General features: G+C 45.8%; 1 protein-coding gene across 1 annotated transcript in view; it reads left to right on the top strand.

Moving 5' to 3' along the window:
* Positions 1-23,868, top strand: part of LOC311522443 (E3 ubiquitin-protein ligase rnf213-alpha-like) — a 178,657-nt gene that overhangs the window by 41,034 nt on the left and 113,755 nt on the right. Inside the window, exons 12-21 of the mRNA XM_084631781.1 lie at positions 2,163-2,229; positions 5,249-5,288; positions 7,197-7,376; positions 9,003-9,223; positions 10,960-11,225; positions 14,248-14,468; positions 15,572-15,766; positions 17,714-17,912; positions 19,207-19,271; positions 22,918-23,113. Coding sequence (XP_084487907.1) covers positions 2,163-2,229; positions 5,249-5,288; positions 7,197-7,376; positions 9,003-9,223; positions 10,960-11,225; positions 14,248-14,468; positions 15,572-15,766; positions 17,714-17,912; positions 19,207-19,271; positions 22,918-23,113 — 1,650 coding nt within the window. The remainder of the gene's footprint in view (positions 1-2,162; positions 2,230-5,248; positions 5,289-7,196; positions 7,377-9,002; positions 9,224-10,959; positions 11,226-14,247; positions 14,469-15,571; positions 15,767-17,713; positions 17,913-19,206; positions 19,272-22,917; positions 23,114-23,868) is intronic.

Below are 23,868 nucleotides of genomic sequence, written 5' to 3'. Positions count from 1 at the left end.
CCTTAATCATTTGATCAATCCCATTGAAGACAATGGGACTATTTGCATGAGTATGGACCACTTTTGTGGTAAGAGTTTCAGGAGTCTGTTCCTATAAAGGAAGTTGAATCCCACATTGAAATGCAATGTTTGGGTACAATACCATAAAGCGGTTTAGGATACAGTTCTACTTAAAATTTATCTTTTAATAAGTCATACGTATGCTGAAATGGCTCCTCACCCAACTCCCATATTCCATATAAACAAAATGAATACTACATATGTGGGGTGCAAGTGAGTAGTTAAGCATGTTGATGTTTGTATATACAACGGGGGATGTCGGAGAGGACGGGGAGAGTGTGGGGGCCCCGGGCTGGGCAGAGAGGAGTCACATGGAGGATCACTTGGGGAGGTCACGTGCCCCCCGCCTTGTGTCCCTCCCATGAGTGCCGTAATGGCAAGAAATGATTTCTACTTGCACCACTGGAATTCAGTGATGATAAAGGCAAAGTAATGGACGTTAGAAGGAGCAATTTCAAACACTGATAAACCTTACAGGAGTTCCTGTGCCAGCTTAGAAGAAGTCCTTGGGTCCATTATAGACAACTTAGTGAATACCTCTGCTCAAAGTGCAGCTGCGTTCAAAAAAGCAAACGAAATGTTCAGATGTAGTAGGACAGGATGGAGAATATTACAGAGACTGTTCTGATGCTGTTGTATAAACTAGTGTGGCTGCCCCATCTGGATACTGTGTGCAGTGCTGGGTCAACCCATCTCATGTGGGTTATTGCAGAATTAGGGCAGGTGTACACATAAAATATGGCAGCTGTGCCACTGAAGCCCTTCAGTGCAGACTCTACTGGGCTTACAGGAGACTCCCGTTGGTGTAGTTCATCCACCTCTGTGAGACTCAGTAGCTGTGTCCTCCCATAGACATAGCACAGTCTACACCAGGGGTTAGGGTGCTGATTTTCACACCCCTGAGCAACTTAGTTATACTGATGTAAATTTATAGTGTAGACTTGGCCTAAGGGAAGTTCACAAAAGGGTGATGAGAATGATCAGGGGCCTGGAAATACTCTTCTATGAAGAGAGTTTGAAAAGACTGGAAGAGTGGTTCCTTTAGTGAGGAGATGAGTAAGAGGACACATGATAAAAGCCTGCATTGAGTGGTTTGGAGAAGGGAGATTCGTCACTTCTGTTCTCCCTGCCTCATAACAAAAGAACAAGAGTACCTTCAATGAAATTGAAAGTGAGAAATTCAAAACTGAGCAAGGGAAACACTTATTCATACAATGTGTAATTAGCCTGTGGAACTCACTGTCACTATCCATCACCAAAGCCAAAAGCTTAGCAAGATTCAAAGAAGAACTGGACTTTTATAAAGATAATGAAAACATCAGCTGTTACTTCAGACTGGGGCACAATACGTAAGAGAATTAAATCTGCATCAGCCATTCTCTAAGTGCTTTGGGTAAGACAGACATTTCCTCTGTGTTTTGTCCACACCAAACCCCAGAAACTAACCCACAGTTTAGGAGCATACAAATTGCCAGACAGAATCAGACCCAAGGTCCATCTTGCCCTGTCTCTGACAGTTCCCAGCACCAGGTATTTCAGGGGAAGGGATAAAAAAACCCACAGAAACAGATGTGGGATAATCTGCCCACTATGCCAGAGTTCATCCTGGTCCCTGATAGCAAGGTTTTGGTCTTAATTCCTGTGGCAGTGAGTTCCACAGACTAATCACATGTTGTGTGAAAAAGTATTTCTTTTGATCAGTTTCGAATTTTCCATCTTGCAGTTTCATCGAACGTTCCTTTGTTCCTGTGGGGATGGGGAGAACAGGTGTGACCAATCTCCCTTCTCTAACCTGGTCAGAATTTTATAAATTAAGAGTCCCATAACTTTCACCATCAGGGTTGCCTCAGGATTCAAGCCCAGCCCTCTGGCACTACAATGAAAGCCAGACCCCCAAGACACCCATTTTACTAGGCTGCTTGCTTCTCTCATTTTCAGTTAACGCAGAGATGACTCTTATGCCAGGAGTACATTCCCTGCTACACAGAGACAGGGAACAGGCCAATGCCTTCCATCTCGGTTACACCGTAGGCCCTGCCGTTAAAGGGTCACCACTTTGGTGCTTTAACTGGTATTTATGTTTTAAAACTTTCTTTTCAAAGACCCAGAGTCCTGGCAGCTCAATGAGAAAGGAGCCAATGGAGCTGGAGGAGAAACCTCACAGAGCAGGTAACCATTCCATTATTTCAGCACAAACGTGTTCATTTGTCCTTGGCCCAAAGCTTGGCCCAAAGCAGAGTGGTTACACAGAGCATTCGGGATCAGCTGGGCCCATGGGAACACGCATTTTAATACAGCCCAGAGGCAAGGTTCAGGAAGCAAGAACATAGGCCGCACTTGCCAAATGCGGGGCTGTATCCTTGAAAGCAGGAGCTCTGCCTGGGAAGGGCAGAAGGGGGTCCTGTGGAAACCTGCTGAACAGGAGCTCCCTGTGCGATGCTGTGCCTAAGGTGGCAAGGCGATCCCTGGAGAGAGAAGCAGTGGGATATCGAGTAGGAGCAGAGGGGCGGGGTTACTTCTGTACATGGCATTAAAGAGATTGTTCCTGGAGACTGTGGCAGGTCTACACGACACATTTACAGTGGTGCTTCTGGTGAAGACACTCTAAGCCGACGGGGTAGAGATGACGCAAACCTGCTGATAGCGGGCGGGGGGGGAGTGGGGGGCGGCACAGGACTACTACATGGGTCACCTCTGGGAGGAACTTCCAGCCCCACCTCCCTGGGCCAGAGCAGCCAATCCCGCTGCCTTCTGGGGGGCTGGGGCCACAGGAGTGGGGAGCACGTGCCTCTGGGCCGGGCCAAGGGTGGGGTGTGCGGGGAGGAGAGGCTCACAACAACACAGTTTTCCCTACTCCTCAGAGCTCTGGTGCCATTGCGGACACCTCAGCAGGGGAAGGCACGCAGGCAATGTCCCTAACTTGGGCTGAACAAGAGGAACCTGCTCCTGGCACCTTCCCCAGTGACGCCCCCTCTTGGCCCCCCCAGCCTGGGGCCACTGTGCACTCCCCGCCAGAGTTACTTGCACGGGATGGGGGAGGCTCTGTCCTTCTCCTGCTGCACCTCCCCACCTGGCACATTTCCGGTTCGCTCGGCCCCTCTCCCTGGCAGCCAGGCCAGGGTGGGGAGCAGTAGGGGTGGGACGGAGCTGCTCCTCACACCGGGTGAGGGTTGTCTCTCCATGTCGCTGCTTCTGTGCACCACGGCAGCTGCCTGTGAGAGAGCCTGGCTGGGGACATGGGGGCAGCCCACCCACTTCACTGCCTGGGCCTGGCTGCCAGGGACTGGGGCCAACTGAGCTGGAAATGTGCCGGAGAGAAGTGCGGGGAGGGGGCTCCGGCTTGCTTGGCACCTCTGACTGGCAGCCAGGCCCGGGCGGGGAGACGGCTGCCACTGCCTCCCCAGCTGGGTTCTTGCAGGCAGCCACTGGGGTGACCCAGAGAGGCCACCCTCATTCAGTGTGAGAAGTGTCTCCATCCCATCCTCTCCACTCCCCACCTGGGCCCAGCTACCAGGGACAGGGGCCAAGTGAGCCGGAAACGTGCAGGGGGAGGGGGAGGGAGGGAGGTACAACAGGAGAAGGACAGAGCCCCTCTCCTTCCCCTCCCAGCAGGCCGAGCAGAACAAGCTTTACAAGGGCAGCTTGGTGCTCACAGAAATTGAGGGGGGCACATGGTCCCGCATGCCCCTCCCCCCGGCTTTCCTGTCAGCTTAATAACTCCATCTCCGCAAGAGGCGGTAGTTATGTCGGTGGGAGAAGCTCTCCCGCAGACATAGCCCTCATCTACACCAGCGATTAGGTCGGTAAAGCTGCGTCACGCAGGGGTGTGGATTATTCACATCCCTTAGTGATGTAGTTATACCAAAGTAATTTTGTAGTGTAGACTAGGGGTGTGTTCAGTGTCCACATTGATGGTGAGCGACTGTTAAGGGTTCAGAAAAAAGCTGCAAGAATGATTTGAGGTCTGGAAAAAACCTTGTAGTGAGAGACTCGGAAGCTCAATCTATTTAGTTAATCCTAAAGAAGGTTAAGAGGTAACCTGATCTCACGATCTACAAATACCTACCTGGGAAGGAGATTTCTGATAGTGGAGAGCTCTTAAATCTAGTAGACCTAGGCAGAACAAGACCCAGGGGCTGGGAGCTGAAGCTAGAAGAATACAGCCTGAAAATAAGAGGCCAATGTTTAACAGGGAGGGGAATCATTGGAACAACTCACCTAGGGAACGCAGTGGATTCTCCATCACTTGGAGTCTGGTCCCTGCTGGTGTTCAGATCCGTGAATCTGGTTTAAAAATCTGCCCAATTTTCCCCTAAAGTCTGTTGAGCTGAAACATTTCTCCTTGGGGGCACAAGAAGCCATCGCTGCGTGTGCAGTCTCACCGACACATGTCTGCAGCCTGGTTCTTACAAAGACATCCAGGACTATGGTGCCTAGCAACGAGTGCCCATAGGGAGGGGATCTCTGCTTACAAGGCAAGGCAGCTGGTTTCCAGCGGCCTCAGGTGTGGTGCGGGGAGGCATCTAGATCACGCCGTGTGCCAAGAGGTTCAGCACTAACAGCTCCTTCCCAGCTCTTCTCGTGGGGATGCCCACCTTGAAGGAGCTAAGGGATCTGTTCTTCCAAACCCTCCCTTTCTCTCAGGGACTCCTGCTCCGCATGTCTGCTCCCCAGACGAACTTTAGCTTTAGCAAAATATTTTAATGGGACTTTTTTTTTTCAATTTTACCATAATGAGAGAAAACTTTATCTGCTGCAAATGTGACAGCCAACACATCGGGGATTTAACCGGGGCCTCCCAGAGCTAAAAGCACGTGCTGCTGCAGCTTGAGCTACACAGCTAACTGTGCCCGAATGGGGCTACAACAAGCCCCACATCCTCTGTGGATCGGGCACAAATGGGAGCCTGTCTCACCCACTAGCTAAAGAAATGGAGTTGGGTGAAGGGGTAATAGGACAATTGGAGCAGCAGATGTCAAATGCATTCTACCGACTGCATGTGAGCTAAGGTGTAACAAAGTATTCTGAGGCACTTTGACCTGTGGCTAGGCCCCGTTTTTGTAATGAAGATGCAACTTCTGAGCTGTATATGTTGTAAATTGGAAGTTTCTTTTCTTTATTTTTAGCACATGAAATTTTTACTCGCCCTTTGCAAGTTTAACTGAAAGCTCTTTATTAAAAATTGCAGATCGTAAGGGAAACGAAGAGAACTCGGCATCGGAGAAGAGGTTTGTCGCGTGGTTCAGAAATGGATGTTGTGAAGCAAATGCAGTGCAAATAAGAGTGTAAAAGAAGCAGATGATGTACTAGGGATTTTACTTGAAAATCAATGAAGCTTGAGACCCGAGAGTCAAGTGCTATGTAGTGAGCTCTTGGCTATTCTTAATCGAGCCAGCTTTGCTCTAACCCTAACCCTAGCTATATCAAAACCAGCTTGGGTACAAATTAGCCATTTGACAAAGCCCTGGCTGGGATGATTTAGTTGGGGTTGGTCCTGCTTTGAGCAGGGGGTTGGAGTAGATGACGTCCTGAGGTCTCTTCCAACCCTAATCGTCCATGATTGTATGATTCTTCTATGATTCTAGACCTACATGAGCTGCAGTCACATTTCCTGACGGCAGCGTAGACGTATTCTCTGTCTTCCTTTTGTGCAGCACCCAGCACAATGGGATCCTGATCCCGAGCTGAGACATCTGGGTGCTACCATAACATAAATGTTCAGTCATAGTAATAAAATTGAGAGTCTTTAGAAAGAATCCCAAGTAGAAGCGGGCAGCGGCATCCCCTCTGTGTGCAGCATTGACAAGAGCATGACTGGATCCTGTGCCCAGTTCTGGTGTCCACGACTCAAACAGGATGTTGCCAAATTGTTAAGGGTTCAGAGAAGAGCTACAAGAACAATTCAGGGTCTGGAAAACAGGATTTAGAGTGAGAGACTGAAGTGGCTCAATCTATTCAGTTAAGAAGGTGAAGAGGTAACGTGATGCTTGTCTGTAAGCACTGACGTGGGGAGGGGATTTCTGAGAACAGAGGGCTCTCCCCAGACAGAGTCAGAGCGAGATCCACTGGCCAGTTGCTGAAGGGAGACAAATTCAGACTGGCAACAAAGAGCCAATGTTTAACAAGGAAGGGAATTAACTCTTGGAACGACTCTCCGAGAGACGGGGTGGATTCTCCATCACTCCGAGTGTGTCAGTGGAGATGGGGCATCTCTGCTCCAGCTCAGGCAGGAGTTATTGGGCCAAAGGCAGGAATTGCTGAGGGAGATTACGTGGGGGCCAGGCTGGATGCAGTCTCTGTCCTTAAAACCTTTTAACTAATGTGATAGCATGTGTAGGAGAGCTTTAATTTAACCCATAGAAATGTTATGGGGCACCAAGAGCCAATCTGCAGTTAAGCTGTGTTCACTTTTTGAATTAAAGTAGAGCTTCAGGGCCTGAGTCTCTGTGGCCTTATCCCTTGTGTACTCATTTACCACTGTGTACACTGAGTGCAAAATAGGCAGGACGCACTCCCATGCTGATCTGCTAGCCTTTTCCACCTGCTTTGCACTCTCGCAAGAAGAGAGAATGAAAAGACTGAGGTTACTTACTTTGAAAACTATGTAAAATATGGAGGAAGGGTTATTCTTCCCAGATGGGGAACTGAGCCACAGGGTATTTGTTACAGTTATACCTAGGAAACAACTAAAGTCGGAGCTCTGTTGTGCTGGAGGCTGAACAGATACAGAGTAAGAAACACCCTCTGCCCCAAAGGGCTCATAGTTGAAATAGACAGGACAGGGGAGGAGTTGGGATTCAACGTACAGCAGCGGGATGGTTGGCAAATGTCATGTTAGTGCCACATATTTTTGTTTGGGAAGGGTTGTGTTAGGAGGTGATTAGTTAAGTAGTAAGAAGAAGGCTATGGTTGGGGGACTGAGCAGAGGAAGATGAAATCTCTTGCCTAAGATTATTCAGGATCTGAAGTCAGATCCCCTGAGTCCTACTTCAGTGCCTTAATTCCAAACCATCTCTCCTCTTTTTAGGGCATAGTTGGGGAGAGGGGAGGGGCCTAGCTGCTCATGGTTTTCATGCCTGGGTGGCTGTGTGGAAGATGGTTTGGAGACTATCTTATGGCATTTTCATTTTTTCTAGTATTTTATCAGAGAATCCATATTTTTCAAGCACCATTTCCTCAGTGGAAGACACGATGACTCTGGAGTTCGTTGCCATATGGTCTGAACATTTTAAAGTTAATGAACCGTTTGACAAGATTATTGTTGCAGCCTACAGTCATCCCGGGAGATACCAAGAATTTGCTAGGATGGAAATAAGGTAAAATGACACTGGAGTTGGATTACACTGACAGGTCATTAGATCTTTCTTGGTGGGGAAGGTGGGAGGATGTGATAATGAGACATATTTCAGGCAGCAGCTGGGGAATTCCCATGGGTAGAGTCACCACTGGCCTGTAGAAAGCAACTGGGACTGGGAATGGAGTAAGGGAGGGGCAGCCATGATGAAATGCAAGAGCAGAATCAAATGTCCACCACCACAGCTCCATTTGGCACCTCTGTCGGGGGAGACTTTGGCAACTGTCATCTCAGTTTTCCCCATTCCTGGGAGCTGTCCAGGGATGGTTTGGCCCCCAGCACAACTTAGGGCAGCTCTAACTTGTGTGGGCTGGAACAATCAGCCTGGGATTTCTGGGAAGCAAAGTGACCTGCCACATCCCTATAATGGCTGCTGTGAGTAGGTCCAGGAGTCAAAATGGAGTGGCACAGAGCCAATTAGGACAGCTAGCTATATCCCTGCAGCAGGGGGAGAGCTGTATCCAGCTCCTGTGAGCCATGGGAGGATTGTAAGAGCCAACACACTGGGGACTGAACCAGGGACCCGCCAGAATGAAAAGCCTATGCTGCTACAGCTTGAACTAACACCCCATAGCCGGTGGCTGCAGCAGACTCATTTCCTGTGTGGATTGGCAGAGAGGGGACTCTGTAACTAGGGTTGCCAGATGTCCAGTTTTCGACCAGAATGTCTGGTCGAAAAGGGAAACTGGCAGCGTCCGGCCAGCACCGCTGCCCAGATGCTAAAACTCCGGTTACCTGCAGTAACCGTCCTCTACTACCGGGGAGTGGGAAGAGCAGCACCGGCTGCTGGAGCCTGGAGGAGCAGTTCTGCTTAGCAGCTGCTGCTCTTCCCGCCCCCAGCCCTGATGGAGAGAACTGGTTGTGTGTGTATCCTGGCTGTCCCCCACCCCCACCCCACTGTGCCCCAATTTCCCTGCCCCAGCCCCTCGCTCTGGGGACTGACTCCTGCTGTGCCTCGCCGGGCCCTGATTGGGCAGGCTCCGTGTCAGCTCCTCCCGGTCTGGCTCTGCAGGTGGCAGGTGAGTCCCGGGGATGGGGAAGCGAGCAACAGGGCGGAGGTTCTCCGTTAATATCATGAGAGCGGCTTAAAACTCATGAGATTTTTACAGAATAAATGTCATGGGTTCATTTTATTTATCTTCTGGTTTCTCAGCCCTTACAGGTCACATTTTCAAGCTCTTCTCCGCAATCATGAGGGCTAGAATCTTACCTTTTGTTTAAATGAGAGCTGAGATTCTCAGCTTGCAATAAATTCTGAGTGCTGGTAACTCTGGTCTTGTTGCACTGACCTCACTGCAGAATCAAGGCCTTATTTGGCTTTGATCATGAGCCCATTGAGGTCAAAGGGAGGTTGCTATTGACTTTGATTTAAAATAATCTCTTTATTCCAAATAAACTTAAATTTATTTTCTTTGATTTAAAATATTTTATTTAATATTTAATTTATTAATTAAATCCTATAATTTATATATATAAATTAAATTCTATTTAATATATAATATATTTACTATTATTTATTTGATTTAAAATAAACTCTTTATGATTTAAAATAAACAGCCAACTCTTCTGTTTTGTTTTACTTTCCTAGTTTCAAGAATAATTACGGCGTCCTTACCGTAGGCCAAGCAAAAATTCCTGTTTCGTATCTGCAAAGCAGACAACCCATCTATTATAAATATGGGATTATTGATACCTACACTGATCCGAGAGCAGTTCGAGTAGAGCATATTTATAAAACAGTGCAAAAAAATGAAAAGGCAGAGTCCCATCGAGTTCTAATTGTGCCCGATTCGGCCATCAAAGCAGGAGGTAAGAATCACGTTTAGCCCTGTGGAAAATGATGACTGAAGGTCCAGGCTTGCAGGCTCTCCAAGTATAAGTACAAGTGAATCTGATTGTAATGTCATTGACTTCAGTGGAACCATTTCTGATTTACAGCGGCATGAGAATCAGTCTGAATAAATGGAAAACGTGGGCAGTTTGTGCAGTGAGTGTTCGAGCACAGAATCTCCATGGTCATTGTTGGGTGTTAGATTGTGAGCTCTTGGGGCAGGGACTGTGTTTATACAGTGCCTAGAACAATGGGTCCCGGTCCGTGACTGGGGTGCCTAGGCAATACCATAATACACCCAAACCCAATAAGTAATCTATAGTGCCTAATGCAGTGGGATCCTGGTCCATGACTGGAGCTTTCAGGTGCTTCTACAATATAAATAATTAGAGCTGGTTAGAAAATGGGGCTTTTGTCTAAAGGAAAAAAAAAATGGGGTTTTCAGCCATAAATGTTCAGTTTTCAGGGTTTGGGTTTTCCAATGAAAATAAAAGAAAATCAAGGAAATAAGACATTTTCAGTGCATTTCGTTGTTTGGTTGACAAGTCAATTTGACATAGAAAATAAATTTAGGTGGAAACTTTTTTGAGCAGCCCAATAAGTAATGAATGATACTGTTCCGTTTAGATGTAGCCCATAATTAGGAGAGCTCCAGGAAACATTTTGGTTTGGGGAGGCAAAGTACCTCCCAGAGATTCCAGGGGCATGTGGGATGTGCCCAATTCTTTGGGTAAGTGGTTTTTCTAAAATATATGTTTTAGGAATTATTTTGGGATCATTCTTTGGCTTGTCTGACAGGAAGTCAGACCAAATGCTCACAGTGGTCTCTTTTGGCCTTGGTATCTATGAATCTGTGGGCCGGTCTACACTAGAAGAGCTACATCGGCGCAGCTGCACACCTTCATGAGCTGCAGCTTACTCCCTCCTTTATGTTAGTGCCATAATGCGAGCAGGGACATGGGAAGGAGGTGGAACTCTGGCCTGGCCATCCTCTCTAGTCTCAGGCCCTGTTCTGGTATCCACATTGTCCAGTTCTGCTGTCTGCATGTCCAAAAGGACTTTGACCAATTGGCGAGGGCTCAGAGAAGAGCTATGAGAACAGTCCGAGGTGTTGGAAAACCTGCCTTAGAGTGAGAGATTGAAGGAGCTTGATATATTTTGTTTATCTAAGAGAAAGTTAAGAGGTGATATGATCCTGGTCTACAAGCGCCTACGTGGGAAAGAGATTTTTGAGAGGAGAGGGCAGTTTAAGCTCACAAAGGCAGAGCGAGAGCGAATGGCTGGGAGCAGAAGGGAAACTAATTCAGTGTGGGAATAAGAAGCCCGTGTTTACCAGGGGAAAGAATTAGCCTTTGGATTAGCTCCCCTACAACAGGATGGATTCTGCGTCACTGGGAGTCTGTCAGTGAGATGGGGCATCCCTGTCTCAAAGCTCTGCTCTAGCTCAGCCAGGAGTGACTGGGCTGGAGGCAGGAATCACTGGAGGAGATTCTCTGGCCTGGGTTAGGCAGGAGGCTCGGCTGGATGGGTACAAAGGGCCCTGCTGGCCTTGGAATCTATTAACTGAATGGCACAAACAGCACTATAAAATGGCAAATGAAAATATTAGCTCTGTGACGATTGTGGACTGCTTGCTCCCACAGTCTGCTCCCTTGCAAGTTTGAAAGTTTACAAGCATTTATTTGAAGGTGTATACATGTTTATTTCCCACCAGGTATGTGGACCCAATTTGATGACATCTGTCAGTTTCCAGAAAAGTCCTGGTTTGACTTTTTATCAAGAGGAAAGTCCAAAGAGAAAGCTAGTGAGCCTATCCTACAATTCCTGGAAAATGAGCTATATCGAGAACTTTCTCACCGAAAGGACTTTGGTGATGTGGAAAGGAAGCTTGACTGCTACAAGGAGTGCTTGAAAACCAGCAACATCGGTGATGCAGAGCGAAAAATAAATGATCACCAAACTGACTTTGACGAGACAAAGGTAAGTGAGCAGTGCCCATCTCTCATGGCAGCTCCACAATAGCTGGAAAGGCCCCCACTGAACCTTTCTGGAGATAGCTCTACCTGTGCATGGTGCATTGACAATCATCCAAGAATCATTAAAAGCTGAACGTTACTTTTGGTGTTCTTTCCCTCTCCAGCCTCAGGGTCTGCTCATTGGAGTTACAGCAGCCCATTGGAGTTACAGCAGTCTTTCCATTGACTTCACAGGCTTTGGATGAGATCCTAACGGCCCAATCTAACTCCTGTTGAGATGGAAGGATTTCCATCAGCTTTCATGGGAGCTGGACTGGGCTGCCACAAGAATCATCTGTACCAGCTTTGGACCTGATTTCCAGAGTTTATTCTTGAACGAGCTGCCTCCATAAAAGGCAGGGTGGCTTTAAATTTGGCAAAATCTCATTCATTATGATGAGGGCTGCAGATGTGTCATGGCATTTTTTTAATCAAAAATCACAGAGCGGTCATGGTCAATATCGTAAAATTCATAGGTTTAGTGTTTGCTCCATGAATTTGACTAGATAATGCCCTGACAAATGAGGGGGCATTGACCACCCATAGCAGCCCCCTCTGCCCCAACACCACAACCCTAATCTCCGCTTGGGGAGGGGGCAAGGCCCTGCCCCGCACTCAGCCCAGGCTCAGGCAGCTCTTTTGTGTGGCTGGTCCCCAGCTCCCCACTCTGGGAGTTGTGATCTAATGCGTGTGGCTGCAGCACCATTTGCTCAGGTTTGGCCCTGCTGCCTCCCCATCACATGCTCCCTTCAGCGCTGAGCCAGGGACCCGCCTTCAGGAAGTCGCGGACAAATGGAGAAATCCTGGTATCTGTGACATTTTCTGCATTGTGACAAGCCTGCTGCTCTAATCAAGCCCTACCGTAAGGGCCTGGGGACTAGAACCCAGGCCAGGGAAAGATACAGCCAGGGCGCACTGTGGAGAGTAGGTGCCACACGAAGTACCGCCCACAAGAGCCAGAATGACAGTACCCCTGCAGCCCTCTGTTTGCCCAAGTGCCCCTTGTAATCCCAGGTGTTGCCCTAGGAATTTGTTTGGGAAACCACCCAGATCTTGGCCTGCTGCAATGCCAGACTTTGCTTTGTCTCCTGGTCTCTGACTCCAGCCTGACTTTGACCCTGATTCCTGCCTCTCGATTCCAACCTGGTACTACCTCTGATCTCCGGCCTCCGACCACAGCCTGGCTCTGACCCTGACTCTTGTTTATGGGACCTGGCTCCTGGCCTGGCGACTCCTGTCCCTGGTGGGCAGACCTCAGCTCAGCTGCGACTGCTAGGCAAGGCTGCCTGCGCCCCGGTCCCTTACATCCAATACCTAAACCAGTCATAGGGCAGAGACTGTCTGTTGTGTCCCTTGATCTTTACACAGTAACAATATGAAGAATCCAGACAGGTGGAGCTAGGTCCCAAATAGCCATGTTTACTAACTATACACAGACACACCAGTCTCAGCTACACACACCACTGCTCTGACTCGTTTCTGGGGAGTTCTAAAACATAGAACAGAGTGAGCGCTGTCACGTTGTCTGGAGTGGCTCACAACTGTGAGTGATGATCTCAGGGCAGATTGTCAGAAAACAGGGCAGACACCCCAGACTGGTGGTGTGTTCTATAATTAGATTTCGCCAAGCCAGTGACAAATGTGTATCCTGGATCATTATACTAGTCTTACCAGAGAGTCCCTTTAGACACTCCAGTCTATCTTGCCACCCAGACAACCTGGACTTTGTGATAAATTGTCCCTTAAACCAAAAATAACACATCAGTTTGCTCCCAGTCCCAAGAGACCAGTCACTTATCCCAGGTCAAATGGTACTCCAGATCTTACACCAAAGACCACCCTGGCAGCCAATCCTATAGTAAACCAAAAGTTTATGAGCTAAGAAAAGGAAATGAGAGTTATTGAGAGGTTAAAGCAGGTAAAATATATGCACATGTGAATCACAGTTTGTAATTCCAAACTGACAGTGATGTAATAAACTGCCAGTCTCCCAAAAGTCTTTCAGGGTACCCAGATTGTCTCTGGTGATCTCCGCTTTACATCTGGTACACTTCCCTGTAAAAGTCCAAACAGTCCATAGATGAAGGATCTTTCCTGGAATCTGTATTTATAGCTTCTTCTGACAGAAAACGAGCAGACAGTGTCTCTACTCATGTGGGCTTTGAAATGTTTGGGTTTTGTTCTAATTCAGAACGAAGCCAAATTTCAAAATCCTCCACAAAGCAGAGCTTCCATCCTGTCTACGGTCCTGACAAAGGCACTCGTACCATGGTGAGAAGTGGCTATGTAGACACACAGGCTCTGTCTACACTACAGGTGCTACAGTAGTACAGCTACTGCGCTGCAGCCGTTCCGCCGTAGGGTACCCACTTCCTATAGCTACAGAAGGTGTTTTCCCATCTCTGTAGTTAATCCACCCCTGCAAGAGGTGGTAGCTTGGTCGACAGAAGAATTCTTCTCTTGACCTAGCAGTGTCTACACTGAGGCTTAGGTCGGCTTAACTGAATCTCTCAGGTGTGTACACTTTTCACACCCCTGAGTGACATAGCTAGGTCAACCGAAATTTTAGGTGCAGACCAGGCCATAGTAACCAAGATGGGGGCTCCATTGTGCTGGGTGCTGCACAAACACACAGTGACCAAGTTTGGGGTCCTGTCACACAGGTGCTGAACAGTCACAAACTCAAGAACAGTCCCTGCCTTGAAGATCTTACAATGTAAATAGAAAAGTTTGAGATTAACTGACTTGACCAAGTCATACAGGAAGTCTGTAGCAAAGGGAGGAATTGAACATACATCTCCTGAATACTGTGCTAGAGCCTTTAGCCTCAAGGCCACCTTTCCACTCTGCAAGTAATGGTAAATACCTCCTCTATCATCCGTCCCCATCCACTGGCCAGTGCAGCTGAGACAATGCTGGGAGAACTGTATTTCAGGCATGTCTGATGCTTCCGGTAAAATATGCATGTTATTACTGTGTTTGTCTAGGTTTATGACTACATCCGCAAATTCATTGAAAATGTACTCGGAAACCCCAAATTTCAGAATCCTGCTATTTCAGCAATGGATGTTCTCCTCTTTGCATTATGCACAGTATTTCACCACAGTATCCATATAAGTGCAGAGGCCATGAGCAAGATTGAACAAATGGCCCAAAATGTTGGCTTGCAGGAAGGCAAATTCATGAACCTGAAAGAACCAAGAAAAAGGTAATATCTAACTCACTATATATTTAGTTTTATTTGCTTGAACTCTGTCTGTGGTTTTAAAGGTAACACATTTACTTCCCTTTAAATGCTCTGAACTGACATATTTGCAAAGCACACAGCTTGGAAAGTAGAAGACTTAATTGTTTATGGGTTTTCATTATGTATAATAGGGGCTCAGCATGGGATCACCCTCTTCAGGGTTAACCCTAGAGTGACAATTACTATAGTTTATTATTTGTACTGCAGTAGCACCTAGAAACCACAAACTGAACCAGCAAGACCAAATTTAGAGGCTGCTGTGTGGCAGGTAATGAGTCCTAGCTCTCCTCTAATGTTCGTCAGATGGAAACCTAGTCTATCCCTCAGATCTGACAGCCTTAAAGTCAATGGGAGCAGAGGGTTAGTGCTTCCAAGGAACAGGTCTCCAGTTGGCTGCTAGAGGTGCTGTCCCCAGATGGGTGAGAGCTCTGGCAGGGCTGCCCAATCTGCATTAAGCTGATTGACACAAGAGCCCAAACCTGTTTTCTGTGATGGTCTTAGGTGCAGGAGTCTTTAACCTGTGGTTTGTAGAATGCCCATTGAATCCAGGGAAGATGGACATACAGATGTGAGGGGAGGAACATCTGCCAGCTTTCCAGCTACTGCAACCTTATTATCAGAAAGCAGAATTTACAAAGTGGGACAAAAAGTCAACAGCAGGCAGCATGTCCTCCTCTGGCTGTTTTGTGGCTAGCCCTTTAAAATGCCTGGAAACAAACTGTTTTGGGTTGAGTGCCATGTTTCATTTGACCCAAAATAGACTTTTTGGATTCGTTGAAATTCGTTGGAATTTTCGCATTCGGTTCTACCTGAACCGAATATTCCCCCCCCCACAATATTTTGGAACAAAAACATCAGTTATTCACGCAGCTCTCAAAATGACCGTGGCCCTATTTGTGCAGCTGCATGTGTATCTTTGCCTTGTCACCCGTCCAGCCACCCAGTTTGCAGCTGAAGTTCAAACTCATTAAGAGATGCACTGACATAATTGTGGATACAATTTGTCTGAATACAAGGAATTTTTTTGTTTGTTTGTTTAACATTTTGCATCCCCGTCATTGCAGGGAATGTATTTTAGCTCTGAAGCATGTTTGCATCCAAAGCTCCAAAAACTCTAAGAGCGCGTGTTGGGTCTGGCTGCTTCCTTTGCTGTATGAAATTCAAAGGGAATCGTTTGAAAAGGCAGAGGACCCTTTAACTTCAGAAGACATGCAGTCTCTGCCCTTTGCTCAGCTGAGGCATGATGAAGAGAAGCAAACGTGAGTCTACAAGGGAAATATTCTGTGAAAGAACGTTGTCGTTCTTTTGTCTCGCAAAATGTAATATCATTATTTGTGGTATAATGATTTGGAAGCACTTTGCTTGCTGCCTCCAAATGGGTAGTACCCCTGAAGACTGTGTGGGCTAGTGGTTAGAGCAACTGGCCTGGGTCCTGGACATGCCATTGGTTTGCTAGGAGACCTTGGGCAAATCCCTTCACCTCCTCTGTTCCTCCATCTGTAACATGGGGATAATGATGTGGCTTCAGAGTGCTTTGGTTCATAGATCCCAAGGCCAGAAAAGACCATTGTGATCATTTAGTCTGACTCTGGTTTAACAGAGGCCAGAGGACTTCCCTGAATTAATTCCTATTCGAACTAGAGCCGACCATTTAGAAAACCTTCTAAACTTGATTTAAAAATTCTCAGTGATGGAGAATCCACCATGGGGCGGGAGTGTCTATGTTATGAATTTGCTGATTTTAGATTTTAAAGCTGAAATCTAGTAAACTAAATTTGCCAATTTGATTAATGTTACAGGCAATATTGGAGAGGGATTTCATTAGGATAACCCTTTTTATTGAGCCCAGGGAGTGTGAGCTTACTAATTTTGAGAAATTCAAGAGGGTTCAAAAAAGAGCCAGGAGAATTATTAAAGGATTGTAAAGGCCTTATAGTGAGAGATTCCAGGAGCTCAATCTATTTAGCTTAACAAAGAGAAGTTTATGAGGTGACTTGATCACTGTCTATAAGTATCTGCATGGGGAACAGCAATTTGAGAATAGAGGACTCTTCAGTCTAGCAGACAAAGGGTATGTCTACATTTGCCGGTAGATTGGTACTGCTGCAATCGATGCAGTGAGTGTCGATTTAGTGGGTCTGGTGAAGACATGCTAAATCAATGGAAGAGCACTCCCTCATCAATTTGTATACTCCAGCTCCTTGAGAAGCATAAACAAAGTCAACAGGAGACACTCTCCCATTGACACAGCGCAATGTAGCCTCCGCGGTAAATGGATCTAACAACCTCGACTTCAGTTACGCTATTCATGTAACTGAAGTTGCGTAAGTTAAGATTGATTTACCGCGGTTGTGTAGACCAGCCCAAAGGAATAACAAGATCCAATGGCTGGATGTTGAAGCTAGACAAATTTAGACTAGAAATGGCATAAGTTTTGAATAGTGAGAGTAGTTAATTATTGGAAGAATTTACCAAGGACTGTGGTGGATTCTCCACCAGTGGCAATTTACTGTATAAATCAAAACTGGATGTTTCTCTAAAAGGTCTGCTGTAATTCAAAAAGGAATCATTTCAAGGAAGTCCTGTGGTCTGTGTTATACAGGAGGTCAGAACAGATAATCACAGTGGTCCTTCTGGCCTCAGAATTTATGAATCTATTAATCTATATTTTTAATTCTAGGTTCCTTTCAGGTCTACTTTTACCTTAGACAGTGTTTCTCAGAGCTGGACAAGTAGTTATTCTTAATCAATCCACAGGTTGATGAATTCACCAAGAACCACTCCAGTCTGTAATCAGTAGTTTTATAGATGTTCAAACATCACACTGTAGACATATACAAAATACAACATGCTGTCTTGCAAGTGACTGACATAAACAGCAGCTATAGCACAGAACAGTACAAATCATCATCCATCCTAAAGAGGCCACAAACATCGCCAGCCCAATTTTTGTTTTCCTTTGCAGGTCACTGTAAAGCAACAGTATTGAGGAGAGAATTACTCCTGAGAAGTTTTTCCTGAGATTTCATCTAAATCTGCTAAGCTGTAGTTCAAACCCATTGCCTCTTGTCCTGCTCCTTGGGCCAAAACTGTAATGATAGTTAGTGTAGTTAGTGTAGTTTAAAAAAATAAACCAGTCTGCCCACAGCAAATACCTCCCCAAATGCAGACTTTTATTAACATCGAGCGATATCCCACCTGTACAGGAAAGTTCTGGCGATGATAAAAGACCATCAGACCTTCATCGGGAGCTGCGCTCCTCTGGCAGAGAAAGTCATTGAGATGCTTGCCCTGAAGAATTTTTGTAGAGAGCCTGTTCCTCACATTTATGTGCCCCTGCAGCTTCTTTTGAACAACGTCTACCAGCGGATCACCAATCGCCTAGCAGAGGGTCGCGGAATAAACGTAAGGTTGATGGACAACAAGCACGTTAATGGGGCCACCTCCCATTAATCTTTATTTCCTAAACCATATTTTCTAGCTGGTCATAAAATCTTTGTTTTTCCTATGGAAAATGTAAATTAAAACAAAATAAAGAAGGGGGCAAATATTGGGGGACAGGGGTCTAAGGGACACTAGAATTGAATCTGGGAATTTAGACAAAAACAGGAAAAAATAATTTAATCAAAATTCCTGTCAAAAATTTTGACTTTTCATCAAAAAAACAAAATCCAAGATAGTGAAATTTTTTCAGATTTCACCAAACTGAGCCCAAAATTTTTTGCAGCCATAAAGGGCCAAAAATTGAAAAAATGACCCAAATCGCAAATTTTAGAGGTGTGTGTGTAGTGTTTCTTGACAAAAAATTGGAATTGTCAATTTCACCTTTGGTGAAACTTTCATTTAGTCAAAACTACAATTTTCCATTGGAACAAAATGCTGGAGGAAAACTTTTGAGCAGCCCTAGTAATTTCCTGTAAGGCCTTGGTGAGGTGCCTTGCTTGGGTTTCATTGCTTGTTTCCCAACCCAAGCCTTCCCACCACAGCTTGTCTAACTGAATAGCATAGGGCTCAGTCTCCACCATTTAGGGTGACCAGATGTCCCATTTTTAAAGGGACAGTGCCATTTTTGGGGACTTTTTCTCATATAGGTGCCTATTACCCCCCACCCCCTGTCCAGTTTTTTCTCAGTTGCTATCTGGTAACCCTACCACTATTGAACTTAATCAGCTTTAAGTCTAGAGGTGCTGTCACACCAGTGTAATGAGAATTTGTCCATTGATTTCAATGGGAGCTGGATCAGGACACAAGCTAAATATTTTGGGCATGGAGTACATGATCCTTAGGTGTGGCTTAGCCATGCGAGGTGCAGGATCTGCAAAGTCTGGGAGAATAAAGGTGACTAGGGCTCACTGAAAATTTTCTGTCAAAACTGTTTTTCAAGAAAGTTTGGGTTTTCAACAAATCTTTGTTTTGTTTTTCCTTTTGGTGTAAAATTTTTGATTGTTCATAGGAGAAACAAATATCCAAAAGGTTTTGGCTTTCACCTGAAGACACTGGGCTTTCTTTCTTTCTTTCTTTCTTTCTTTCTTTCTTTCTTTCTTTCTTTCTTTCTTTCTTTCTTTCTTTCTTTCTTTCTTTCTTCCTTCCTTCCTTCCTTCCTTCCAAAAAGTTGAAGTTCTCCATGGAAGAGATGTAATTTGTGATGAGCTTTAAAGTTGACCCGTTTCCATGCTATGCGCTCTTTCTGTGGTTTCAGGAAAGTGATGTCAATGTAGCTTTGCAGGACATTGCCAGAAGGACAGAGGCTTGGCTTGGTACCAGGTGAGTATTTTACATCCAAACTTCTTAACAAGGTAGCAAAGAAACAGAAAGCAGCCACCACCATCATGGGGAGACGCAGGAGGAGGTGATGGTGCTGTTGCCTGATCTTTAGATTGTGTATTAATTATATAGATTACTTAAGAATCCCCAGTTATCACTTTGAGGGTTGACAGGTTCTTGTCCCAAGATCAGGCCCAGTATTATTTAAATTGTTATATAGTTGGGAACCCCAATGTGCACAGTTGCAACAACTCACACTATAGGAACTCTTTTATATTTACAAATATAGTTTATTAGTACATTTAGCACAGTCACAAACACCCCAACTTAGTAAAATAGAGATGCTACAGAATGTACATCTGCACTTCCAGATACTCACATCATCCCTTGCAGAACAACCTGAAGTGTTAGCCATCATCTTCCTCATCACCATCACCTTCCCCACCATTGCCAGTGGCCATCATTCTGGCACCTCCCAATGACTACATCTCTTTCTCCTACCTTCCCTAGGCTGGGATGCCACTTTTATAATATGTTATGCTGACACCACTATGTTAGATGCATATTTAGTAGGGGATTTCCCCCCTTTTCCTTATTTGCTTTCCTCATCTTACTAATATTGGAATGTCTTTTTCCTATAGGTTAGTACATCAGTGATCTTAACTTAGTATCATATATGTCAATTCGTTACCATGGCCCTTTTGTGGTTAGGTATCACATTTGTTGTTTCTGTCCTACTTGCTTATTTTGGTTCTTTCCAAGTTCCAAGTTGTGGTGTATCTGTTAAGTTTAAAAGGGTATGAACTTAGGAAAGCCCCTATGCTAACCTGCTTTAATGCATCCTCTATACTAAAAGTCACAGCCATACATGGACCTTATGCATTAGCTCATAACCACCTATCTAGGTGAAAGGTCCCAAATATATGTATACTCAGTGGTGAGCTGGAGCTGGTTCTCACCGGTTCTCGCGAACCGGTTGTTAAATTTTGAACCGGTTTTAGAACCGGTTGTTAACCTGCTTCCCTGCAGGGGGCGCTGAGGCTTTGATGGGCTCTGGCCGGGAAGTGATGTAATTCCTCCTCCGGCCACCAGGAGCGCTGCGCTGCAGGAGCCCTGTTGCTGCTGCTGCTCCCCTGGCCCTGGGGCTCCTGATCCCACACGCCCTGCCCTGAATTTTAAAAATTCCTCCCGGGCAAATGCGGACGTATGATAACCCTGTGGATACAAAAAATACATACTGGGGCACATCCCTTAAATCAGAACTTTTTATAGGGAACCCGTTGTTAAGATTTTGGCAGCTCATCAGTGTGTATACTAACTTTGCTATCTGGGTGAAAGGTCCCGGACATATGTTTGCTAACTTTGCCTTAGCTCAACCTATTAATAAAACAAATAGTCAAACCTATAAGAAAATAAGAAACTTATAAGAAAAGATATATAGGCAAGCAAACAGGCTAGCCTATAGGCTACATGCCCCCCTTTGTAAATGAACCCCATCACCACAGGTGCAGATGTAGATGGTCAAACATCTGTGGGAACAGTTTCAATGCCATTTTCCACCGCTTGGGGTGGAGGAAGGGTATCATGAAGATGATACTCTAGATCCTAGTGCATTTTTGGAATGGGTACCATATATATATATTTGCCATCATTAATGTTTGGTACCTGTTTAGGTTTTTTTTGCTTATACCAATTGAATTTACACTGAGTGCAACCTAAAATAAGGAAAATAATCTCTATTGCAATTCCTTGGACCGTAACCCAGTCTTTTACTTCAAAATCTACCTTGGGGATTGTTGAAGACTCATCACCTTCATTCATTAATTGGGTAATAGCTTGTTTGGCTTTATACATATCGTTAATAATTTTTATGAGGTCTCCTTACAATTGGTTACCATGCAAAATGGGCTATTTCCAGCATAGGTCACCCTCTCCATCAGAGTCTTCCACTTGGTCAGCCTTACCACACAAAACAGTGTCTGTCTCAAACACATTACATCTACAGATGTACTGAGGCCCTTAACCTTTATTTTCAGCTCCCCAAATACTTGGGGTTTTCTGTTGGGCTGTTTATTTGTGCAATGTTTATCTGTTCAAAGTTCATAGGCCTTAAGCCTTATGCTAACTTGTAGAAGCTAATGTCTTCCAGGATACAGGCCTGTAGGTTGCCTGCATTACTGCTGAATATAATGCAAAGCAGAATATAATGTAAAGCAGTAAATATAATAAAGGCAAGCTAGCCCACTGGGCTGCAGTAGCAGTGAATATAACAAAGGCCAACTAGCCCACTAGGCTATGGGTGTTAATGAACCCTTGTCCCTATTACATAAGATGAGGACTTTATCCTTAACACAATAGATAACAGGAAAATGGGAATTGCCACCTACTTAATTAGTATAGGTGTATATGTGCCTTTGGGGTTTGGCAAAAATTTAACCCTGTGATCCTGCACTCCAGTTGACCAAAAGAGTAGTTTTAAGGTATATTGCAATAATAGAATACCAGCCACTTCACTATATGTTACCCTCTACATCCAAGCCTATTGCTAGCATAGGCGCTGACTTCCTCACTTTCCCATGGGTGCTCGACCCCACTCCGCCCCCGGCCCCACCCCCACTCCACCCCTTCCATGAGGCCCTGCCCCTGCCCTGCCTCTTCCCACCCCTTCCCCACCCCCATTCCAACCCCTTCCCCAAATCCCTGCCCTGACCCCACCTCTTCTTCGCCTCCTCCCCTGAGCGCACCATCTTCCCACTCCTCCCCTCCCTCCCGGAGTGTGCTAACGCTGCCAAACAGCTGTTTGATGGCGGCCAGGGCAGAAGCGCTGGGAGGTAGGCGGAGGACCGGGGACGTGGTGCGCTAAGGGGAGGAGGGGGTGGGGCAGGGGTTGAGGAGAGCTTGGCTGCTGGTGGGTGCAGAGCATCCACTAATTTTTCCCCATGGGTGTTCCAACCTACGGAGTCGGCGCCTATGACGGCTTGGTTAGCCTGGCAGGCTACCAACGATGACAACGGATTTTATGGTACCTTCTTTCTGACCACACCGTGGTGTGTCCACCTCAAATATATTTTATCTGCCAATGTGCTGATACCCCTCTTCAGAGCAACAGGCCATCGGTGGAATTTTTCTGTTTGGGTGATAAACTACCAGATGAGATACATTGCTGCATTTATTAGAGACATTGTCTTCAAGGTGACCTACTGAGTGGGTAACTGCCAAGTGACCGAACACATTCTCACCTGGATTGAACACAGGCAACGAGGCTGTGAACAGGACACACAAGATTTTGCCATGATAATCTTAGTTAAATAAGAGTTTTAATTAGGGTGCAGTGTTACAGACCCCAGACCTGAATTGCTTTCAGTGGCACTTCAAGAATTAAACAAGTGGCTTTTCCTGTTTCCTGTTTTAAAAACAGTAATTTACAATACAATGTAGCTATTGCTAATCCTTGGTGAAATGTGGGACCTTTTCCAATCCTATAATTATAGGATGGTGTCGTATACTGCATACAGAGCTGATTTACGCCCATTGCTACACCTGGTATAGATGTACCCACTCCAGAGTTGTTGATTTGAAGATAAACCCTGCCGTAAATTATTGAAGAGCTGAGTTTTCAATGCTATTTCCCTTGCTGTATCCACAGACATCAGACAGGAAGTGCAGAGGATGCTCTGCAGCCAAAGGAGTTGGAGGATGTTCTGCAGTGCCTTAATTTAACATTTACTTTGGTGAGAAAGTTCTTGAAACACCCAAAGAAAATACCATTCAACCCCGTGATGACGTCACTGCAGATTTTTGAATTGTTCTCTGGAACAGAAGATTTACTGCAAACCAAACGGGTAAAATGAACATTTTAAGTTATTGATGAGGGATAGCTCAGTGGTTTGAGCATTGGCTTGCTAAACCCAGGGTTGTGAGTTCAATCCTTGAGGGGGCCATTTGGGATCTGGGGCAAAAATTGGGGATTGGTCCTGCTTTGAGCAGGGGGTTGGACTAGATGACCTCCTGAGGTCCCTTTCAACCCTGATACTCTATGATTTTATGAGGAATTTTCTCTAAATGTTCCAAGGTTTCTTTCAGGATGCTCATACCCTTATTAGCGGCCATGAACTTTGCTGTGCCAAAAATGTCCATTTGTAAAACCATGAATTGTCACCGAGGTGCCATATGTGATCTGGCAGAGAACCCGCATAAACCTTCTCAAATAAAACTGCTCAGAGCAGGCTAATTGGAAGCATGGCAAACATGCCAGAAACCCCCAGAGCCTTGTCTACACCAGGGCTCCCACTGGTGAACCAGTGGTAGCAATGGTGGAATCTTGTTATACAATTTCCTAGTGTGCACTCAGTGGGCCAGGTCCTCCTCTGGTTGCCACAGCTCCATTGATTCCAGTGGACCTTTGGATGATTCATACCAGCTGTGGTATCATTGACTGCAGTGGAGCTGTTGCCAATTTACACCAGCTACTGATCAACCAGCTCTGCCAGCCTGTTCTAACTAATCCCGCCACATTGTGTTAAGTGCAGCTGTACTGCGTGGTGGAGAGATTCATTGGAGCAGCTTGGAAGGGCGGTGACTGCGATCTGAGGCACAG

Source organism: Lepidochelys olivacea (genome assembly GCF_965140295.1).
Source record: "Lepidochelys olivacea isolate rLepOli2 genome assembly, chromosome: 6".
Taxonomy (NCBI): domain Eukaryota; kingdom Metazoa; phylum Chordata; order Testudines; family Cheloniidae; genus Lepidochelys; species Lepidochelys olivacea.
The sequence above is the reverse complement of the archived record's forward strand: the minus strand, read 5'-3'. Positions and strand labels throughout refer to the sequence as shown.